Source organism: Dendronephthya gigantea, unplaced genomic scaffold (assembly GCF_004324835.1).
Source record: "Dendronephthya gigantea isolate DGI-Jeju-01 unplaced genomic scaffold, DenGig_1.0 000000F, whole genome shotgun sequence".
NCBI classification, from domain to species: domain Eukaryota; kingdom Metazoa; phylum Cnidaria; class Anthozoa; order Malacalcyonacea; family Nephtheidae; genus Dendronephthya; species Dendronephthya gigantea.
Window position 1 is genome coordinate 4,731,724 of NW_021163010.1, and position 20,855 is coordinate 4,752,578.

A 20,855-nucleotide genomic window follows, 5' to 3' on the forward strand; every position below is an offset into this window, starting at 1 on the left:
TACGAATATCATGTATGTTGATTACTCTTGGTAGTCCTGTGAAAATAGGTCAGGTTACTACATTCCCCCATGGTTTTATGATTTGGTATAAATACATAAATCATGTCTGAAACATAGGGGTCCAATATATAGGGTATTCTAGAACACGGCTGCAATTTGTGACCGTATCGCTAAATTCTAACTACATAAAAATCTTTCGACATTTCAGTCGAAAATACCTTCGTTTAAATATATTTCATAAACAGCTTCGACGCATTGTACGGCGGTCCGTTATGTATTTATGATGTGTTTTAGAGATTTAGCATATAAAGGTTAGACGATACATCGCCTGCTGCTGTGTCAGTTCCTTCCCGTAGTATTCTCCCCTATTGTTTTGATGACTTTATTCAAATATTTGCCTAAAACGAGGGGACCATGATAAGACATATTCTGATTTCTCAGGTGCACTGCAACATATTTCTAGATAACGCCAGCCGCCAGGTGCGTTTCTTAAACCAAATGCGACTCGGATGCTCCTGGAAGGCAAAATAGCTTTAGATGATAGGAATTTCTCATCGTATTCTTACAAGCCTCGTTTCCATAAATGTCTAGCCGTTTAAATATTACGACAATGCTTTTAACGCTTAGCAGCATTTACACCTTCCTGCGCTGACATGTGAACGATTGACGATTAATTTGTTACCTTTGGAACCGCGTTTTATTACTCAATAATATTGATGAGCTTATTTGGCTGCGTACGACTGATAAGACCACCTTCAACATTTGTACACAAAACGAGGGCAGTACAATGTTAAGGCTAGCCTTGTGGTTGCGTTAAATGCTGCATGTTTTGTCATACTTCAACTCAGCGTGAAGCGATCGGCCTGACCCCGGATTTTGGTTTGTTGTTCCTCCTCGAACGGAAACAGGAGTGTCAATCGTTTGCATCGACGACAACTGGATTCTTTTTACTTCTTCACCCTTGCTGGCTAAGGTCTGCGCACCAGGCTACATGCGCTACTCACATACAACCGTCGACACCAGAAGAATTTCTTAATTAAGTCGTCTTGCGCGGAATCTAATGGCATGTATCTTTTTTAAATATTTTATCTCAGGACTTGGCAGTCACGTCATCGGGTCTTGTCGAGTATTAGCTGAACTCAAGCTTCGGTAATCTAGCCGTTACCCGAGTGACCCTAACGTTATTCGCATCGATCGTTCCAAATTCGAAGACTTTATCGTCATACTGGTAAGTGCATAATTGTAACTGTAGATCAGTAGCTCGGCAATGAGGTCAATTTCATTAAGCTTGTAATAGTTGGGGTATTTACTGTGGCGCCAAGCGCAATCTTCTGACATCAGGCAAAGCCATTGGTTGCGCCACGGTCGTGATTGAACCCTGTTTGACAGCGCAAAGAAAACAATTGTTGTTATTCAAATAAACCCCGACCGAGCGCCACGCGGATCAAACTCGCTTAGCGCAGTGGTAAAAACTGTTCTCTCTGATTGTGTTCACTCACCTGGTAACTTCGAGCTGCCGCAATTTATTCAGAAATTCGATCGCATTTCAAGCAAGCGTGCTCCTTGCGCGATTGTGACATTCGGTGCGGTGGATCTTCGATAGTTACTTGGTAACAGAACCACACGCATTACAATTACCGAGCTTTCTTTCAAAGAAAGCGCAAAAAATCAACCCTATTGTGTGTCTGAAGTACTCTATCATTGACAGATCTGCTTGCTTTATTTGATCATGCCATGTTATTAGGCCACCGTTTTGGTTTATCGGTAAACGACCTTTGAAATTTGCTTCTATCAAGTTGAATTTTAATTAACAAGCTTAGCTTTGGGTCAAGGAAGTACGCAGCAGTGCTAAACGTTCAGTTGCTAAACTTTCAATTGCCTTAAAGCGTGTATGGTCCAGCGACGGAGCGACCTAAACCATAGCAAATTTTTAACGGTTTCAGTATTTATGCCTTCGATGTTTAAAGTCGGTATCTTGTGGTATGAAATCTGACCACGTGTATGTTGTACATATGATCTCACAATTAGGGCTCCCCACTGAGTTCATTCTAGAGTTTCTCCAGACATTGCTTCATGTTAAAACTGGAGTGGCTACACAGTCACGCAATGCCGAAATTTTGTACCGTTAACTATATCGTATAGGTTAGTAAATCCCCGTGTGAATCCGGCTGTAATGTTGCGTTTTAGGAAATTGAGCAAATATTTGACATAACGACTGACAAGCTGAAAGGTACTTAAAGAGTAGTAATTTTTTTCCGAGGAATACGATAGCTGCATTAGTAAATAAGTGAGTTAATTCTGGCTCTGGTCAGCATCGTTGTAACACAACGTTTACAGAAGATTAAAAATCAGAACCCAACGAACGCTTATCGGTTACTTGCGTTCACGGTTCACCTGTTCGTTGTGGAATTCCTAGGGTTTGTTCGCTCGATTTTGTCTGACTTCTTGCGTCTCGCGAAACCTGTCAACGAGAACTGAATTTAGTTAAAGTTTTTGTGAAATCAAATATCATTCGGCTCCGTCTGCTTTCGAATTAAAGCAATCTCTCAGGAACTGGGGATTAAGATGTAAAAAATCCCAAAGTGGTATTTGTCTCTTGTTGTCAACTTGACGAGGAGACGAAATACATCTTAAATTCTGTAACTTTGATTAGAGCTTTTACTCAGAGCGAAATAATTTGTCTCTTGTTTCTATGTACACTATACCAAGAAAAACGAGATCTCCTTGCGAAACAGCTTGCATGAGCGCAAATATAACTTATGGAAGTATTTATACCATCTAATGTACCCCGCAATTTAGTTAATATTCTTTAATCCTATTCCTATATTCGGAATTGCTTTGTTCCGTTAATCCGCGCCCCATGTTAGTGATGTTACTTTCTAACGGGCGACTCTCGGGAAGTTCGAATGATGCTATTCTGCTCGCTGAACGGTCGCGCTTAATGTTTTAGCGATGATGATGATGGCATGCCTTTCGATTATAGTGAAACATCTTGTGAACGAAAATATAACGTAATAGAAAAGTATTTAGCCCAAACTACAAACAGCTCTGTCTGTCGTCACTAGGAAGATGAGCAAATCAAATTAGTGTCATGTTGTGAGATGTGCTCACAAAAGATTAGTATAATTCTTGCCAAATAAAACTAGTATGGTTGAGAAAACATGACGCATTGCACGTATACTGTTTAAGCTATTATTAAATCGCATGTGACTGCTGCGATAAAGAGTCACTAAACTGGTTAGAACATCGAAGATTTTCGTAATTCTAGTAGAAGGACTCGAAAAAAATAACACCGAAAGGCATACTTAGTTATACCCTATGGCTTTTGGATATCAGTTAAAGATAAACTTCGTTTTCTTTTTTTCGCTTCCTCTTTGGTATTTTCGATTAACAGTTTTTCACTCAGCGATGAATACTCGAACACTTTCTTATATCATACGTATCTATAAAATTATGCCATGAAAAAAATGGTTTTGATTTGTCCGCCAATACAGTGATGATTTGATGTTGGAATTTAGCCTTTTTTTTGAGAACATATTTGAACCTCAGCCAAAACCAAGGCTTCTTTAAATATAAATGATTCACAATCATCATGCATTGCATTTTTATATTTAAATTATGAAAAGTTGTGTAATTAAAACGTTCGGTTATAATGGCGACCTGACTGTGTATGTATCACTTGCGCAGCACAGTCACGCGTGCATCATGCCATATCAGCGTTTGATCTCCTAAGTAGATTTCCAGTAAGTCTGGACCAGTGGTCTCGACTCCGCGATTAAGAATAATCAAGACCAAATGTTACAATATGTCTAACATATGTTTCAACTCTTTGAGAAATGGTCGACGTTATTTAATCATTTACCTTATTAAGAGTTGATTTTGATCAATATACCAATATAGGCTATTTAATCAACTGTTTCATCAATAGCTGCGCCGAATTAAATCGTGATGCATTATGGTGGTAGCCGAATGCATAACTTTCACAATCGCCACGTTAAGGCCTTGCAATTTTAAGTGCAATTTTATATGTGATTTTCTCCTTTGATAGATGTGGACGAGTAACTAGTTACGAATGCTCTGATATATAAAACCTATGATTTCAACATCCGTAACTAATTTACTCGTTCACATATATCAAAAGGATATCGCAGCTTTTTTGTGTGCCTTCGTATAATTAACACTAGGTTTCTTTCTTTAAATGGAGCTACATAAAAATTTTGTATTGGTGATTTTACTGATTTACCTGTCAGATTGTTAATATCCAGACATGTGCTAGTTTGTCCAAAAATATAATAAAATGTAGCTAGCTGTCACGTAGCTACCGTGGACACTGATCAAAGTTCTATTTATAGTTATTGAAAACGTGATTTAGTGAGAAAAAAACGTGTGAGAAAAAATGTTCCGATTAATTCTGCAGAGAGTTACAGAAGATCGTTCTTACGTATTTCTTACGTAAAAGATTTCTTACGTATTTCTTACGTAAAAGATTTCTTACGTATTTTTATACTACTATAGTTTCCACCGAAACAATTAGATTACCCAATATGATTCAGGCGTTATTTTCATCAACCATCATCTCATGGATCAAGCTCTTAATCCAGGCGTTAATAATGGTCATGCATGGAAACAGAAGGTGCAGGCTTAAAAAACTGCTTTATGTTTGTTTACGTTGTTGCTTCTAGTGCGATTATACCTAACATAGGATTATAGATTTATGAATTCCTAAAGAGCTTATATGGCAAAATACAATAACTAAATGCGTCGTTTGGTATGCGCGACATACAGTGGAGCTTATAAAGGCCATATTATGCGATCACGAAGTAATTTTGATTGAACTTAAACATTAATCCTCATCCTGTCCAGCGAAAACTCCCGCATCCGTGCCTGATCCCCATGCTCTTCTTCACGCGATTGTCGTTTCTTGTCATAACGTTGTAAATTGGAAAACTGCTACGGGATAAGAAGAGCAAAAAACAAAATTCCAAACCAGCTCCAAATAACAGATCTCGTGCATGTTTATTAGTCTTATATGTTCAATATTTCGTTAATACATTGGACCGTTTATTGAGATCATTATAACATTGCAATTATGGATTAACTATAATCCGTATAAATGCACGAGGGGCAAATCACTGATTAAACTAAAGTCTTGTATAACCGCAGAAAAATCTTAAGAATCGCATAAAAGCGGAAACCCATGCACGTAAAATATGAATTCAAAATTTTGAAAAAGAATTCAGGTGATTTCACACTTCCAAAAACATAAACTTTGCTTTGACAAAAGTAATAGTGGTTTATGAAATATTTACATTCCTGGTTGATTGATCAATTCAACCACAGCGAGGCTTCCTCCACGCGCACTTTCACAGCTAGTATGCTAGTATTTGTGCATCATGAAAAAGATTTCCCTCGCCCACAACATTCAATTTTTCTGTTATTGCTTCAAATGAGGTTTTCTTCACGCCTGGAAACTTTCTAGAACCATTCCTTCGCCCTGGAGCAGTTTTTTCTCCACATTAAGTAAAACTAATCCAGTGAAATCTTTGCCGTTGTTTATAAATCTACTCACCACCACTAAGTCGAATAAGTATTTTTTCACAGTTTTTCGAATTTCGAGTCTTATTTAACTCAGTGCTGGCACGTTTTGTGAAAAATCACAACTTGGTGCTTTGCACACCATCGTGTATTTCATACTATGGTTTCTAAGTAACAGAGCCTTACCTATATGAGTTGATATTTGTAATAAGGAATTGTGAAAGCTCGGCCGGTATATAAGGTATGCTATATCCTATTATTGTCAGTATTTGAATATCGAAATAAATCTTAGTGCCGACATACAAAAGTTAAAGTATAGTGCGGAATGAACTTAAATTTTTACTTTGGTGAAGTAGCCTTTAATTGAGCCGGCAATACCGCAGGAAAAGAAAGTGCGTTTAGTAGAATTGAGGTCGGTTTGACTTTCCTTTCCTCCAAGGAATCCCTGTTGCGATTGTCGTCCTTTGAACACGTGAGTCGGTTATGAATATTCTTTACGGTGTTTCATGACTAATCTAATCGCGTCTATCATTAGAAAGAAACGCACCTAGAGTTGCTCAAAATTTAACTGGACTTATTACTTTGTACTTGGCCAGTTGAGAGTTCAGTTATCGACTTTAACTTTGGTTGAAATATCCGGTGATAAAACTTTTTTCCGGCCGAGCTGCATGTAAAAACTTCACCAGTCCATTGTGATAAACCGTTATATGCGTTTTCCCCCCGATAGTTTCATATGCTAGCCGCTGACTGAATTCTAAGCCAAAATGAGCCTTAACCCACTTACAATTTGATATCGAATTCGAACAACTGGTGACGCGCCCTTGTGTCAGCACTACTTGAATCTATAGACCTAACGGATTTCTTCAGTGTGTTACTCCAGTTTCCTACGTAACTATTATCCGACGGTGAAAATTCTGGCTATATTCTTCTTGCTAAATAATCTTTGAGTTGCCTAAGGGAACCTAACGGTCTTATCTATGCTGAAAATGGGAGCACCTAGAATGTTTGGAATGTTTGCTCTCCCTCGTAGCGAGGCTGTTTTGCAGTAAGTGAGAAGAAGCTTATGTATTTTCGGCTGATTCCAACCTCATAGGACAGGAAGTATACGTACGATACAATAACCTTGTGGCTTGATTGGTGACGCTTCACCATAAATACTGATTCTTTCTTTAAAAACTCATATTTGGATGATGCACGATGTTTCGGACTCGACCTAACATAGTCAACCATACTTACCCGTTTGGATAATCAAGTGTTATCCCCGCTGACCGCAGACTGCACTGAGAATGATACTTTGATTCGGATGCAAATGGAATTTTGAGCTGCCGTCTCCTTACGAAACTAACACCTTCACACCAATTAGAGAGAGAATTAAAACCGAAACACGATAGTTTGATTCACACGATAGTTGGATTCCGCATTGATATGCGCATAAAAAGAAAAAGTATAAAAAACGCGTATTAATGCACGCTGTCATTATATGGATGACTGATTTCCAATCCTGGGTTCAACCAGTTCAACTGGCTGACAAGCTTCTCCGTCACGTGACGCGATGACGTCAAGACACATGGTTTCCTGGTTGTCAGATTTACTGTCACATGAGTATTATGTATAGTTCAGAGTTCACTTGCACAAATTAGGCTTGTTGGAGTTAATCCTATCTATACCATGCGTTCCCTCAGGGGAAAAAGGGCACAAAAAACTAAGGCCACTCGAAATGATCATGCAGATAAGTGGTGATTCCCCGCTGTATTTCTCGCCCAGGGAGCATTCTTGTGGAGCATTTACATTCATACGAACTGGTATTCGGACTGTTGTACTGCCATAGACTGTCTTAGTTTGTTACATCAGGTTCATGTTAGGGTATAATTACCTTATTTTTGCATATCGTGCGTGTGATATCATTGCGTGTGTCAGCAACAATTTATCAGTAGACTATATCGGGAAAAATATTGCGCCAATACTTACATGCGTTTCACAAGAACTGCCGAAATGTTAAAATGTTTACACTAATTATCGCGGTTTTTCGCTGTAGATCAACATGGACACACGCGAGCTGAGCTATGCAACCTAGAACATGTCGTGTTAGTTTTGTGTTTTAAAACACTCTGCAACTTGAACGAAAATATTTTAGTAGAAGGACAGATTAGTGTCATTTAGACAAAATGCAAATATTTAGAAGAGGATGTGTACCAAACAGATCAACGTAAATTAATTACCAACCGTGATGTAACCAAGTATTATGATATGCAATGGGGAATGTTTATACAAAGCTTAGAAGGTCTGTTGAATCATTGATTAAAAAGTAGATTCACATGCACCGACCCTAATTTCAGTGCGAATCCTGACTTAAAAAGGCTAACAGGAAGGTGCAGCCTGCTAAACCTTAACTAGAGCCTTGACTTCCAACAAAAAATCAACTTTCAGAAACGACTGTTTCAATGCAATTCTTAGCTTCATCACCGGTCTTTACCAAATTGTAAAATTGTGGACAGCTATATAAGTGTTCTTTACGTCATCACTGTAAGTGTTTATCAAAATTTTGAATTCATACGATTATTTTCACAATATAGTCTCTGACGTCAGAATAACATTCAGACACTCATAAAGCTACATGTGTTTCAATTTTTTTCTCATAAAAGCTATAGATAAATATGAGTTCAAAAAGGTTCATTTTTATCGAGCTTCATAATGTCATTACTCCGTCATTTGTTCTTTGACGCGAACACTTAGAGCCAAATTTAGGTGAATTGTCCGTAACAAGCGAGTCTTTTAGTTATAAGATATAAAAACAAGTTCCAGATGAACAATATAGACTATGTGCCGATGATAATACGATATATTGCCCAGCCCTACCCGCGGCATTTTTTATCACGCTGGCAGATTAGCCCCCTCTCTCAAGTTTCTCCCTCGCAGGTCATGCCCACAAAAAATATACCCACTCAAAAACTTCATGAATCTTCCACGGTTCGGGCGTACACAGATCGGAAATTGCCGTATTCATTTCGCGTAAGTCACAGCTGACGTCATGTCACGTATAACGTCACATATATCGTATACCGCAAAAACAGATCAAATTATGTTTATATCAAAGATGATGTTCGTTTTATTCATGCTTTTTAAAACTATTTAGAAATTCTTTGGCCTATTTAAAGGTTTTTATGATGAGATGATTCTTTAGATTTCTATAAGAACATAATAAAGTGAAAAAGTTAACAAAAGTGGAAAGCGAAGAAGAAAATATGCAACTAAAAAAATTCATGTCAAAAATCCACCGTTTGGCTAAATTTGTTATCGTCTTATCTATGGCGTAATACAACCAAAATACAACAATTAAGGCAATTGAAAACCGGTAATGCTATCACCATAAGTTCTTAACAACAGGCACGCGGATTACACACTAAAACTGTCGGCTGGATAGTTCTTGTATTAAATCTGTATTTTCCGGCAAAAAAGAACTAAGATTCACGTCAGAATGAAATAAATACAATAACAATTGATTTTATGATAAAATGCAATAAATCATGCATGTCTAGTCTTGACGTATTGGCGATTCTTTTAGGTCTTGTTTTCGAGACCATATTTAGATATCTGTCCTGTTTTACCCTCTTTCAACGCAGGGTGTGTCTACTTTTGCTGACGCAGGTTTTGTTCTTCACCGTTTTTGTTTGCGCCGTTGTGGATAATTTCCTGTCTTCAGTTCAAGTGAAGCAGCATGCCTCACAGATAAAATGTATTAATGCATATAAGAATGCACAGGTGCAGTTGTTTCCCGTATATGTTATTGGTATCTGGAATGTGGCATATGGGTCGGGTTGTAAATATATGCTTTCTGTGTCCTTGAGCCAACATTGTCGCTAAACTACTAAAGGCGGGCCTGGATGGTTTTCTTCTCTACGTTTTCTCAGATGGATGATCTAATTCATGTAACGTAGAAAATTTGTTGGTGTGTTGCACTTTGCATTGTTACTTTTTGGTATGTATTCTGAGAAGATAAGATCCAATCGCGTTTGTGATATATTTCCTTTTCGTGAAAATATTTTGATTCCATGAAATTATAGGCAGAGATAAAATTTAACAATTGATTTTGATGTCGCACAGTTATTTGAGCGTATAGGTTTTAATATCTCTTTTTCGGGATTAAAGCAAGGTATAAGGTGTTAAGCAAGGTGAGGTGTTAAGCAGTTCTTAGAACCGACCACGCAAATTCTAGTTTCTTTGATAATTGTGACTAGGCAGTATTTTTAAAAACGTTCCACCGATGGTGAACTCCCAACTTTGAATTGTGAAATTTCAATTCGTATACGCAGTAACAGCTAATTTTGTGGTGAATAAAATCAGTTTATTTTTGATAATTTTGACCGACATTTTGGCTATTTTCAAATAAAAAAATGTGTTTTCAAATCATGCATCAATTCATCCATCATACTGAATAGACAAAAAACAATTGATAACTTTTTATCGTCTCGTTGTGGCTGATAAATTCAATGATGCCGCTTGTCGGCACAGTGAAACTATCAAAATTATATATTATTTCAAATAACTACTCAATCTTCGAAACATTATCGTCACAATTCATGCACTTCACGCACATACTTAGTCTTAGTATTTGAAAAAGCTAATGTCGAACTCTTCAATGCCGAAGTTAGCATCTTCAAAAACAAATAGCGACAATGTGGTGTTCCATGCAGTGGTCCGAACAGAATTAACCCAAACTGAGACAATTAGGCACCGATCATTATCAGAGATATTGGAAAATTGTGTCCTAGCTTGCATTTGCATGCAATATACATTATTTTTCAAAAGGAAATTGTACACGAGGTTTTTCAGATTTTTTTAAGTTATTCATGGCCATAATTGGACCAACAAAAAGTCAACTCTAGAAAATTGAACTCCGCGGTGTTTTCATGGAATTAAAATCCGAATAAGGCTCGCGAGCTGAGAGCAAGTATCCAAATCCCACATGCAGGAATTAGAATGCGACAAAAGCCGAAACAAGCACTGCGTAGAAGATTTCTGTTTCATGCATTGAAAGAAAACAGCGTTGGGCAATTTTGCGCTTGCCTTCACGAGCGCAAACTGCGATGAAACCGTTATCATGGACTGCCTTAGACATCTGATTTCTTTTTCTATGATCCAAGTAGAACCTTTCACCATTTAAAACATTTATAAAAAACCGTGTTGGGGTGGAGAGGCTGGTTAAATTTCTGAGGTTCATCTCAGATTGCTGACACACTTATCTCCACCATGATCACTGTGTTTTGTATTTTCGCTTCATTCACGGGTGGCTTATCGGATTTTCTTGTTTGTTCAGCCGGGCGCCTCAAGCATTCCATTTTTCATAGCAAGGACAATATGTTAGGTGGTAGGTCGCACACCTGGTAGCCTTCAGGGAAATATCTGTAAAATTAGTAACGTTCAATCCAAAGAGTTCTTCTTCTGGTCATATTTGAAGCGAAGTAATTTACATTTGTTTTCATTGCATTATTTGCATAATTTGTTTCACGAACACAGAAATACTGCAGCTTATAATCGCATGACCTGCTTGCATGACATGCTGGTAGAAGCGAAGGTAAAGATATTGCACTTACAATAAATCATGATGATTAATTGTACTGCATTAAGTTTTTTGGGAGAAAATATATCTAGTATCGTTTGATAAAGAAAATCATCTGCCAAGTGATACAGTGCATAATCCTGTTTCGAAAGGAGACGCGATGTCGGTGTTGCACGGCACGAGAGCTGACGAGTTTTACGTAAGGATCCAATTTAGCGTTAATTATTTCCATTTTACTGCTGACATTGTGGTGATTGTTTGATACGCTTTGCTATCATCAATGGAAGAGATCGGCAGACAGTCGATTTATTGAATTTTCACATGATTTGAGTCACAAGACAGCGGTTGTACTGTAAATATACAGTAATATATATATGATATGCAGTTGTTGATTTTCAATCCGAAACACACTCTTCCCTCACAATTTACAGCAAACTTTTAGGTTTTGAACAGTTTTAAAGTGTCGATACTTAAACTAATGGTATATTTATACAACACCATTAGTCTATTGGGAGGATCATTGCTTTTTAATGCACACATGCATACAAGACTCGGACTAGACTGGGCATTGCAAGTTTATTTTGTTTATTAAGACAAATTTTATTTTGCATGCCATTTGCATTGTTTTTTCTTAAGCAATGGATTCTGTCTGGGGATTAAAAAGACCTGAACATGGAGATAAAAGTAATGAAATTTCTGTCTTGCTGTTACTGTAAATCTGGGCCTCGATGCGGTTCAACGTTGACTGCAATTCAAAACGACAATTACTTAAGACATGCTGAATAAAATCAAGATGCAAAGCGTCATTTATCGAGGCCATTTCTCTTTTAAAGATGACAAGTTTTGGTGACAAATCATGTCGTTGTCGGATTCATTCTTTTTAGGGGGCGAGGTTTACTGGTGTTATACCATGTTGGAGGTCAATGTTTGATAATGTGAAACCACATGAATGGTTTGATAATGATTGTAGGTTTCGTTCTTCAGTTGTCACCCTAATACTATACTAAATGGCGGTGGGATGTTTTGTTGTTAAATATGACAGTTGTGATGACTCCGAGTCCGCGTTTTCTACAACTCCACTCCGTGTTTTACAACATGCCGATAATCTGTTATTGTTGTTTCAATATACGGTGATTATTCTCAAAACAAATCTTGTTTGCTTATTATTATTGTTTTCTTTTGCTTTATTTATGTACAACTTAAGTTTGTCATCTCTGTCCGAGTTTGCATGAACAACCGCGTCGTATGTGTAACCGAACCGTTTTAATACCATTTATTCATCCCCACGACCCGATGATGTGCGCAATTTGTCATCGGTCGATAGTTGACTTCATAAAGACGAAGATATAGATGATTTCGTATCTTGCCAAGGCCGCATTCCTAGCTCTTGTAGCGTTCTTGGCCACCGACAATTCGACTAATTGCTCTAATTGAAAGTACTTTATCTCTAATGTTGGTATGACAATTTGAGCGGCAGGGAGAAGCCCTGTGTCTTCTTTAAGACCCTGTTTGTTGTGCGTGTTTGTTTTCACTCCCATTTAAACACACTGATACAAGTCATCAAATGCAACGAATGAAGGGTAAAAGCTTGTACTTTGCAGCTTTGCAAATTTTACAGAAGCTTATTATTGCACAAGAGAAGTTAATCAATTCGCCGTTCTGCATGGGAATTGATAGGAACGAGATTATAATTCGGTCCCTAAATAAGCAAGTTTTACGACCTCTATCGGGAGCGCCGCAGCTGTTTCGTTTTGATAAGTAAAACCACGGCCCTGATCAAATGGAACTGTTCAGTTCAAAACGAATTTTTATGACGCGCGAGTCTTCTTTGAAATGCACTACACGATAGTGATTACGCGAATCAAATGAGCAAATATAAGCGCCAGCAGCGTTCTTTTAAAATCGCACACGACTATCGTAAACTAGTGTAAATGGGCCGTCCTCATACGACCTTTGCGGGATGTCCCCATTAACGATTACGAAATTGTTGCGTTTACCCCCTTGCACTCGTATTATACCTTGTTTGGTACTTGTGCATAGATCGACGTCTTGTCTGACATATCAGTCGATTTTGGCATGTTTTCACAGTTGAGATATCTCAGAGATATATCTGTGTTCTCACCTCATACACTATCTCCCGTTCATAGCATGTTTGAAATCAGATATTTTGTAAGGAGGGTTGCTAATGACCTATATAAGGCCGACCTAGGCTGCCTGCCAGACCGTTAGACGTACCTCCAACTAAAAACTCTGTTCATAATTTTACAGAAAACCGCAGCACTTGTAGCTTGAAGTATATTTGTACTGCGGAGCGATGGCCGAGGCTATGTTTGATTTTACATTGAAAGTTGAAAAGCCGGATGATTTATTGGTCAATGCCAACGACGATAACGGTAAACAACGCAAGAAGCGCAGAAGAAAGGCAAGGCTTACAGGCCTCAGTCAACAAAGACGTTGGGCGAACGAACGAGAGAGACATCGTACACGACGCGTGAATGATGCCATCTATGCCCTACGCGACCGTCTGCCGGATTTCCTCAATCCTCTGCACATAAAGCTCTCAAAGATGGAGACGATTTGCTTGGCAATCAGGTATATCCGTCAGTTAAAGGATATGCTTGAAGAAGACGACCGAAGCCGTAGCTCCAGTGACTTTGAAGGCATCGACACGGACCTCTCTCCACAACTCTCCAGCGATTTTTCAACAGATGGGGATTTCGAAGAATTATTCAAAATGGACACTTCATTTTTGTTGTCGAGCTCGCCGTCCTCAGAGTTTCTAGATATTGATGATACAGAAGATGTATTCTGGTGATCAAGAATTTTATTTCATATATATATAGTCCATTTTTATACAACTATAAGGACATATTCACGACGCGAACGTTCCGACCTTTCCACATTTATATATAGCTAGTTAGAGGGTGGTTGATATGTATATGAATGGCAAAACTGCGCTAAGACGAGGGCCACGATTTTATTTGATTAGTCTAATCAAACCGATCTTAAATTTTTGTCTGTGTTCGGCTTGCAAATCCCGCTGACTGGCATTCGGCTAAGCCAGATTATTCTGAGGTAAAGCCATTTGCACAATATGAAATGAGCCGACATCACATGACTCAACCTACCCCTCGAGTCAACACCGTCGTACAATGTGTACGCTACGCCTACAATGTAGGATAAGAGCAGTTTTGTCTCATACAACGAGCCCCCTTATTTAATAGACATAGAGATGCAGAGTTCCATTGGAAACCTACACGTCTTCAGTAAGGAGAGTTGCACATTTGAACTTTAGAAGTTTGCATGACACTTTAAGTGAACTCGCGCGTTCATAATGACATTCAGTCTGGTGTAAAAACGTCCAACGAACGTACTTCACGCATCGTATAGACTCTCAGCACGTCCGCCTGAATGTAACGCAAGTAATAATGGAATTTCCTCGAGTTTATGTTGAAAGCGCCTGTACATAGATCATTAAAATGACTTATTTGGATTATAGGAATTTTTTTGATAATCGAGATATTTTTAGAGATGTATTAAAAATATAAAAGAGTATCGGAAACTGGGTTTTAATCAGCTTCCACGCAAAATATTCACATTTTGCGTAGATTAGAACCCGGGTCAGAGGCTAGTCTAAATCAATAAAAGTTACGAAAGTGATATTGTGATGTGGACTCTTGATGGAAAAGTAAATATTTGCCCCCACTGTTTGTTCTCGCAATTAATATGAAAAATAATAAACACCCGTGCGATTGTAAGTATCATGCTTGTCATCCAGTGCAAATGGTACTGGTCTCGCTCGTATGATGTTTCGCATCGTTTTTGTGGTTACTTCAGAAGTTCAATAATGGGGCTTCTGTTTAGATTGTGACAAACAAACAGGACATGAAATATGTCGTGCATGTCAATCTCCTAATGTCACGCACTTTAATATTTCAGGATTTGTGTCACCGCGGGGACTGTTTCATTACCGTCTTGACATGTCTTGAACGCAAGACACGGCACTGGGTTGTTTTTAATTGCAGTTAAAATATTGAAATGACAGTCAGTATTGAGAGCATGTGTAGTGTTTTATTGCTGTAAAAATACAGAAATGACAATCAGCTCTGCATTCTGCTTTGAGTGCCGCATAGACTACGAGTGTCGCATACTGGCCCTATACTGTTGCGTCTCGAGTAAACGTCGCAGACCTGTCCTCTCAATGGGGTTCATGTTTTCTGTGTGCAAAACACAAAAACAAATTCTGAGTCATTGCTGTTTTCCTATTTTTTACTGTGCCTATATATAAACGTATGCGGAAGTCCGCATGTATAGCGGACAGTGTCTTGCGCAAAGTGCGTCATTCAAAATGCGTCATGTAAATAAAATCGGTGTTTTAGTTATTCTTTTTCGGTCCAGGGCTCTTCGATCAATCAATGAGAAGACGATCAGTCGCTGCATTTTTCATTATTCACATTTAGTTATATAAATATTTCCTATATCCTAGCTCATGGCACGTCGACGTCGCGTGTCTTGAGCGCTGATATGACGTATAGTTCTCGATTAGGTATTGTATTTCTCACTCGCAATTTTGGTAATGTCCTTTCTTGGAAATGTATTAGAGCCTATGTGGCATCCTTCCGAGTTTGGGAATTAATATCCCTTGCTTAAGTTGCATGGTAGTACGTAGTTCATGGTAAACGGTTAATTTTCTAACTTCTGGGTATGTTATATTTATGAAAAATGACGTGTACGCGATACATGCAGATCTATGTTTTCGTTGAAAGTGATGCAGGTCTCGTCAATGAAACATTCGCTATTTTTTTTTTTTAAATCAAACCTCGTAAGTCTGTATTTGCTGTTATTGTTCTGACCTCCTAGTAAGCCCAGGCAATAAGTGTCAACCTAGTATACCAAAGCGTTAATATGATGTTCACGCGATACGTCATGATAACTTTGACCCTAAGTCGCAAACAGTGTCAATTTATTTAAAATGTTTTGTGCAGTTCTGGGGCCAGTTGTTCAAAGCTAGGTTAACGCTAACTGTTCGACTTTACAAAATAAGATTTCTATTGATCCAAAAAATATTTGTGGAAAAACATGTTCAACTTCATAAACAAGCGATTAAAAAAAATTGATGTAAAAATTTGAATTAATCCAGGGTTTTGAACAACCGGCCCAAGTTCAAACTATAGTGCGAGGTTGATCTGGGCCTAGCACTTCGTTCTCATAGAGTTAGCCTAGGCCCAGGCCTTGGTTTGGCTCCGTAGTGTAAACAAGGCTCATTCAGTGAGTCATTTCTCGATTTTGGCTACACTGCTGAAAGTCACGTTACTTCCGTTAGTAAAAAGGTCGACAGCGTTTTCGTGATGGGCCTATCTTCGCTATGCGAATAATTTTCAACAACATCAGTCATCATTTCAGAAAATGGTAATGAGACGACGGAGTTTGTTTGCTGAAATTGTTCTTCTCTTATCTTGTGATTTGACGATTACCAGGCGTGCTTTGCCCAGGCGCCATGGCTACTCCGTGATATCGTCAAAAAGAAAACATTAAACTGTGATAAAATGTTGCCTATCTCTGGCAGCCATAATACCAGTCGTTTGGCATTCTATCATGATGTATTAGTAATTTTTTTACCTGTGAACAGCTAGCACAATTTGATCTAAATGATTGTCCAACTGGATGCTTTGAATCTTTTGCAATCATAACTATTACAAGTGCACAGAGTTTATGTTATGAAGGTTTTGATGATGATAAATGCAGAGATAACATGCATACTGAACAAATTAGCTCGGTTTGACTGCAAGGAAACTATTTCTCCGCAAGTCGAAATCTAATCTTTAGTCTCTCACAAGCATAGCCTGAAAATTTACCAAACTCGAGGCAATTTATACACTTAAAAATCGCATCATTTTTGGTTATTATTGCGGTGTGTGGCCATTGAGTTTTAAGGCACCCTGTGTGTTTATATTTATTCAGACAACATTTAAACAATCACGAACCATAATAGAAAGACTCCCCAAAATAAAGCAAATATTCTTGTTTGCACAGGGAGGGCATGGTTAAGTGGAAATGAACTAATTGGTGAAAACAATGTGTAATTTCGTTTATTCAAGTTTGTCATTAAACTTTGATGATTTGCACAAGATCGGAACTCAATTGTCTCACGGTTTGTCGTCCAAAATGCTTCGCCCTTGCACGTTACTTTCTGTATAACAATATACCTCATTTAAGTACTTTATTGCATGGTAATTGTGAGACCAACAGCACTACTATAATGGACGACAGCTTGACACCCTCGGCAAGGTGTAAAATGGGCTCTGGGTGCAAGGATGTATGTACTGTATGCATGCAGAAGGTGCAAAATCCCCTAATTAAACGTGTCATCAGTGTGGCTTAACCATGTCATGACCCCTGCTATTAGTTTAAAGGGTTCTGATATAAGTAATACACTTAATCATCTCAATTTGGAACACAATCGACTTCTGTTACCAAAAGAAGACTTCCCAGCAGGTTTTTTCCATGTTTTCATGAGTAATCACGTCGAATACTAACGTTGGTATGACTTAAGGCGGTTTTCCACTAGGCGGAATTTTTCGATCGAACGAAATTTTTTGCTCAATTTTCTTTTCAATTGTGGTCGGTCAAGCGAATCCGCTTCGGTCGACTTCTCACAATTGAAAAGAAAATTGAGCGAAAAATTTCGTTCGATCGAAAAATTCCGCCTAGTGGAAAACCGCCTTAATCCCTTGGAAGCCAACTGAACAAAGCTTTTAGTAGGCGGTGATTTTAGGTCGGGGAATGTGAAATGTTTGATCAGGAAGTGTGCGACCATTTTTAGTTACATTTAGCTGTGCTTGTAAGTGCATACCCAGGAGTTCGGTCGATTTACCCAGCACAGTGCTTTCACACCGTACCTTCACATTGCCTCATATACAATGGAAAAATACACCGAGATTAAATCGACAACTTGGCAACCTCGTATCCAGGGTACTTTTTCTCCACCCCAATGTGGGGGCAAAACGCCCTGGATGCGGGGTTAACAACTTGTGAATTGAAATCAGTGAATACAATGCAAATTACTTATAGGGCCCCTTATACTGTTAGTGCTCTTTCCAGGAGTTTCCAACGTCTGTCTGACCGACTGAATATACTTTTTATTTAGAAAAAGTTAATATGGAGAAGTGCACTCAAGGCAGATAAACTCAGCCACTCCGGCAGTTACTTCAGTCACTAGAACTGGTTGGTTTGACATCAGGTGACTGATTGATAGATCCCTTAAGTAAATAGTCTATTATATATTTTTTTTTTGTCAAGCATCTTACTATCGGATGATCAAATTGATAGATCCCTCAAGTAAATAGTCTATCAGTATATAATTTTTTTCGCCAAGCATTTTACTATCGGATGATCAACAACCACAAAGAATAAAAGAATCCTTTAAGAAAAATCTGGAGCAATATTTGATAGAGAGATGATGTGACAGGTCACGCATGCGAGACCGTGATGTATGAGCGATCCTCAGTTCCATAATCCCATTGCGTATACTTATGTATTATGTATACATGCGTATATGCTATATACTAAAAGAGGCCCACTGTTGTTTTTGTTGAAGGGCTCTACGAATACATAGTCAGTATTAACTTATATTATTAGCTATCATATATCGTTATATACATTATATACACTTAAGAAATAGAAAACATTCGAGTTTCTATACAGTTATAGAAACACGCATGGGAGTTTGGGAGGACGAGAAATAATCAATTCGAGTTTTCCAAACTCCCACAAGTGTTTCTATAACTGTAGAGAAACACAGGAAAAAATTGTACAGATATTATAATTCGATTCAATTACAAAATCTCATTGAATCGCTTCGCTTGTCTAGTTCGGCGGGAAAATTCCTATGTTTCTATACAGTTTTAGTATACACCCGACTATTGTCTATTACAAATCCTACATTCTGATTGGCTACTCAACCATTGTCTATTCGTGATGGTGAACGTTTGGGAAAAATTCTCTCGCGCGACCGTATAAAATTGAATTAATTCAATTATTTTTCGGTGTAATTGCGGTGTATCGATTATTTTCTCGAAATTAATATATTTAGGTACAGGGTGTGTACTAAAACAATTAGACAACTCGCCTTCGTTGTCTAATTGTTAAATAGAAACACGCTTCTTCACCAATCAGCACGCGCGTACTATGAATGTTATATTATAATATAATTTATTTGCTTTTAATGTGAAACTGGGTGAAATAGAAATGTTTTCACCTCTTCCCCCGCCTTTTTATTCCTTGCTTAGTTCTTGTGATTATTTCGGCTGAAAATAGTAACTAATTCTTTGAACCAAAATAGATCAAGCCAAAATGATTCACACTGAAATTACAGTAAAAATTAATTTCGATCGGCTACATCTTAGACTTTAATTAAACAAATCTTCACCATCAAAGAAACTTTGTATGGAACAAGTGATGTTTACTGAATTTATTACGTTCAATGAACGTTGTACCGTGCCTGTGGAAAAATAATTTGTTTATCATTGAAATGCACATTGCAAACTGCAGAAATATACTGATTACTGCAGATTACCAGATTGTGAAATATACCAGTGGTTTCGGACACACGTATATAGACACTATAGTCCAAGTAATGCGCCATTCGTTTGAAGTAGTTGATCCTCAGCCCACTTGAACATGATTAATTATACCTATATGAAAAGGATTGACAAATTTGGTCACAAAAATATTTTCATCTATGCATGGAGGTGGAAATTTATAAAAGCATTTAAAACTATAAAGATGGTGTCGCGTTGGCCAAACGTACCTGATATTAAATGCTAAACCATACCTGCGTGGTAAATACTCATTCGGTATAAGAGTCTGACTACAACCCAGATCAATGCCAATTCGTGCGATGCAACAGATTTGTTTGGCTATTAATGGCAGATATATGGGTCTGCATGCTCTCCTGATTTGGGATGATTTAAAACTTTGAATCCTACAGATACCGTGTAAGCTAGAAAGCCCATGCATAGACAACGAGTAAAATATTACAATTGTTCGTTGTGTTCACCCGTGACAATTTGTGATATTGTCCCTCGGGCGATAAAATTGATATCACCTCACCCATCATGTGATAACCTATACATACATGTATAGAATATTTCGAAAATACGAGTAAAATCCGTGTAGTCAATGTACGATCACTTTCACAACCTGAATATATAGTTGTTTGGAGCCTGTTGCACATCTGTTGGTAATTTAGGATGATTTATTCCATGCACGTCCTCTAGAAATTCAGTCGTACAACCTTCCCGTGAACTACTGGTCGTGTGCATGCGCAATAGGTGGGCATGCAATTTTACTCACTGATTTACTCTTTGGTGTGCTGGTTCGCCTACGGCTATAGTTCGGATTTTCGAGTCTCCGCCTAAATATACAACATTATGTGTGTAAGTTTGAAGTTTCATTCCGTGAAGTTGTTTACACCATGCAGAGTCCGGTTGTATCAAGCCCGTTTAGCTTAAACGGTGGATAAGTTCAAAAGAGGGGCCGGTTGTTCGAAAGGCGCTTAGCTTAAACGGTAGATAAGTTCAAAATGGAAAACAAAATGGTCTATTTATTGAACAACTGAGCTGAAAGATTTCGATGTAAATAGTTCAATTGTCAATGAAAGTACATATTAAATGCATTCATTGGAAGTTCAGTCATTCCTAAGATCTATTGAAGTATTTTTAAACTTTGGCTTATCCACCGTTTAACCTAAACGCCTTTCGAA

At 38.0% G+C, this 20,855-nt stretch overlaps 1 protein-coding gene across 1 annotated transcript; it reads left to right on the forward strand.

The window, feature by feature from the left end:
* The first annotated feature begins 650 nt into the window (after positions 1-650).
* LOC114543250 (twist-related protein-like) lies at positions 651-14,745 on the forward strand. The gene is made up of 2 exons (XM_028562331.1): positions 651-1,228; positions 13,361-14,745. Exon 2 carries the CDS (start codon positions 13,407-13,409, stop codon positions 13,905-13,907), a length of 501 nt encoding a protein of 166 aa, XP_028418132.1. The 5' UTR covers positions 651-1,228; positions 13,361-13,406; the 3' UTR covers positions 13,908-14,745.
* The last annotated feature ends 6,110 nt before the right edge of the window (positions 14,746-20,855 follow it).

What these genes read in the sequence shown, in the direction of transcription:
- LOC114543250 (XM_028562331.1), top strand. Translation starts at nt 13,407, where the DNA reads ATGGCCGAGGCTATGTTTGATTTTACATTGAAAGTTGAAAAGCCGGAT.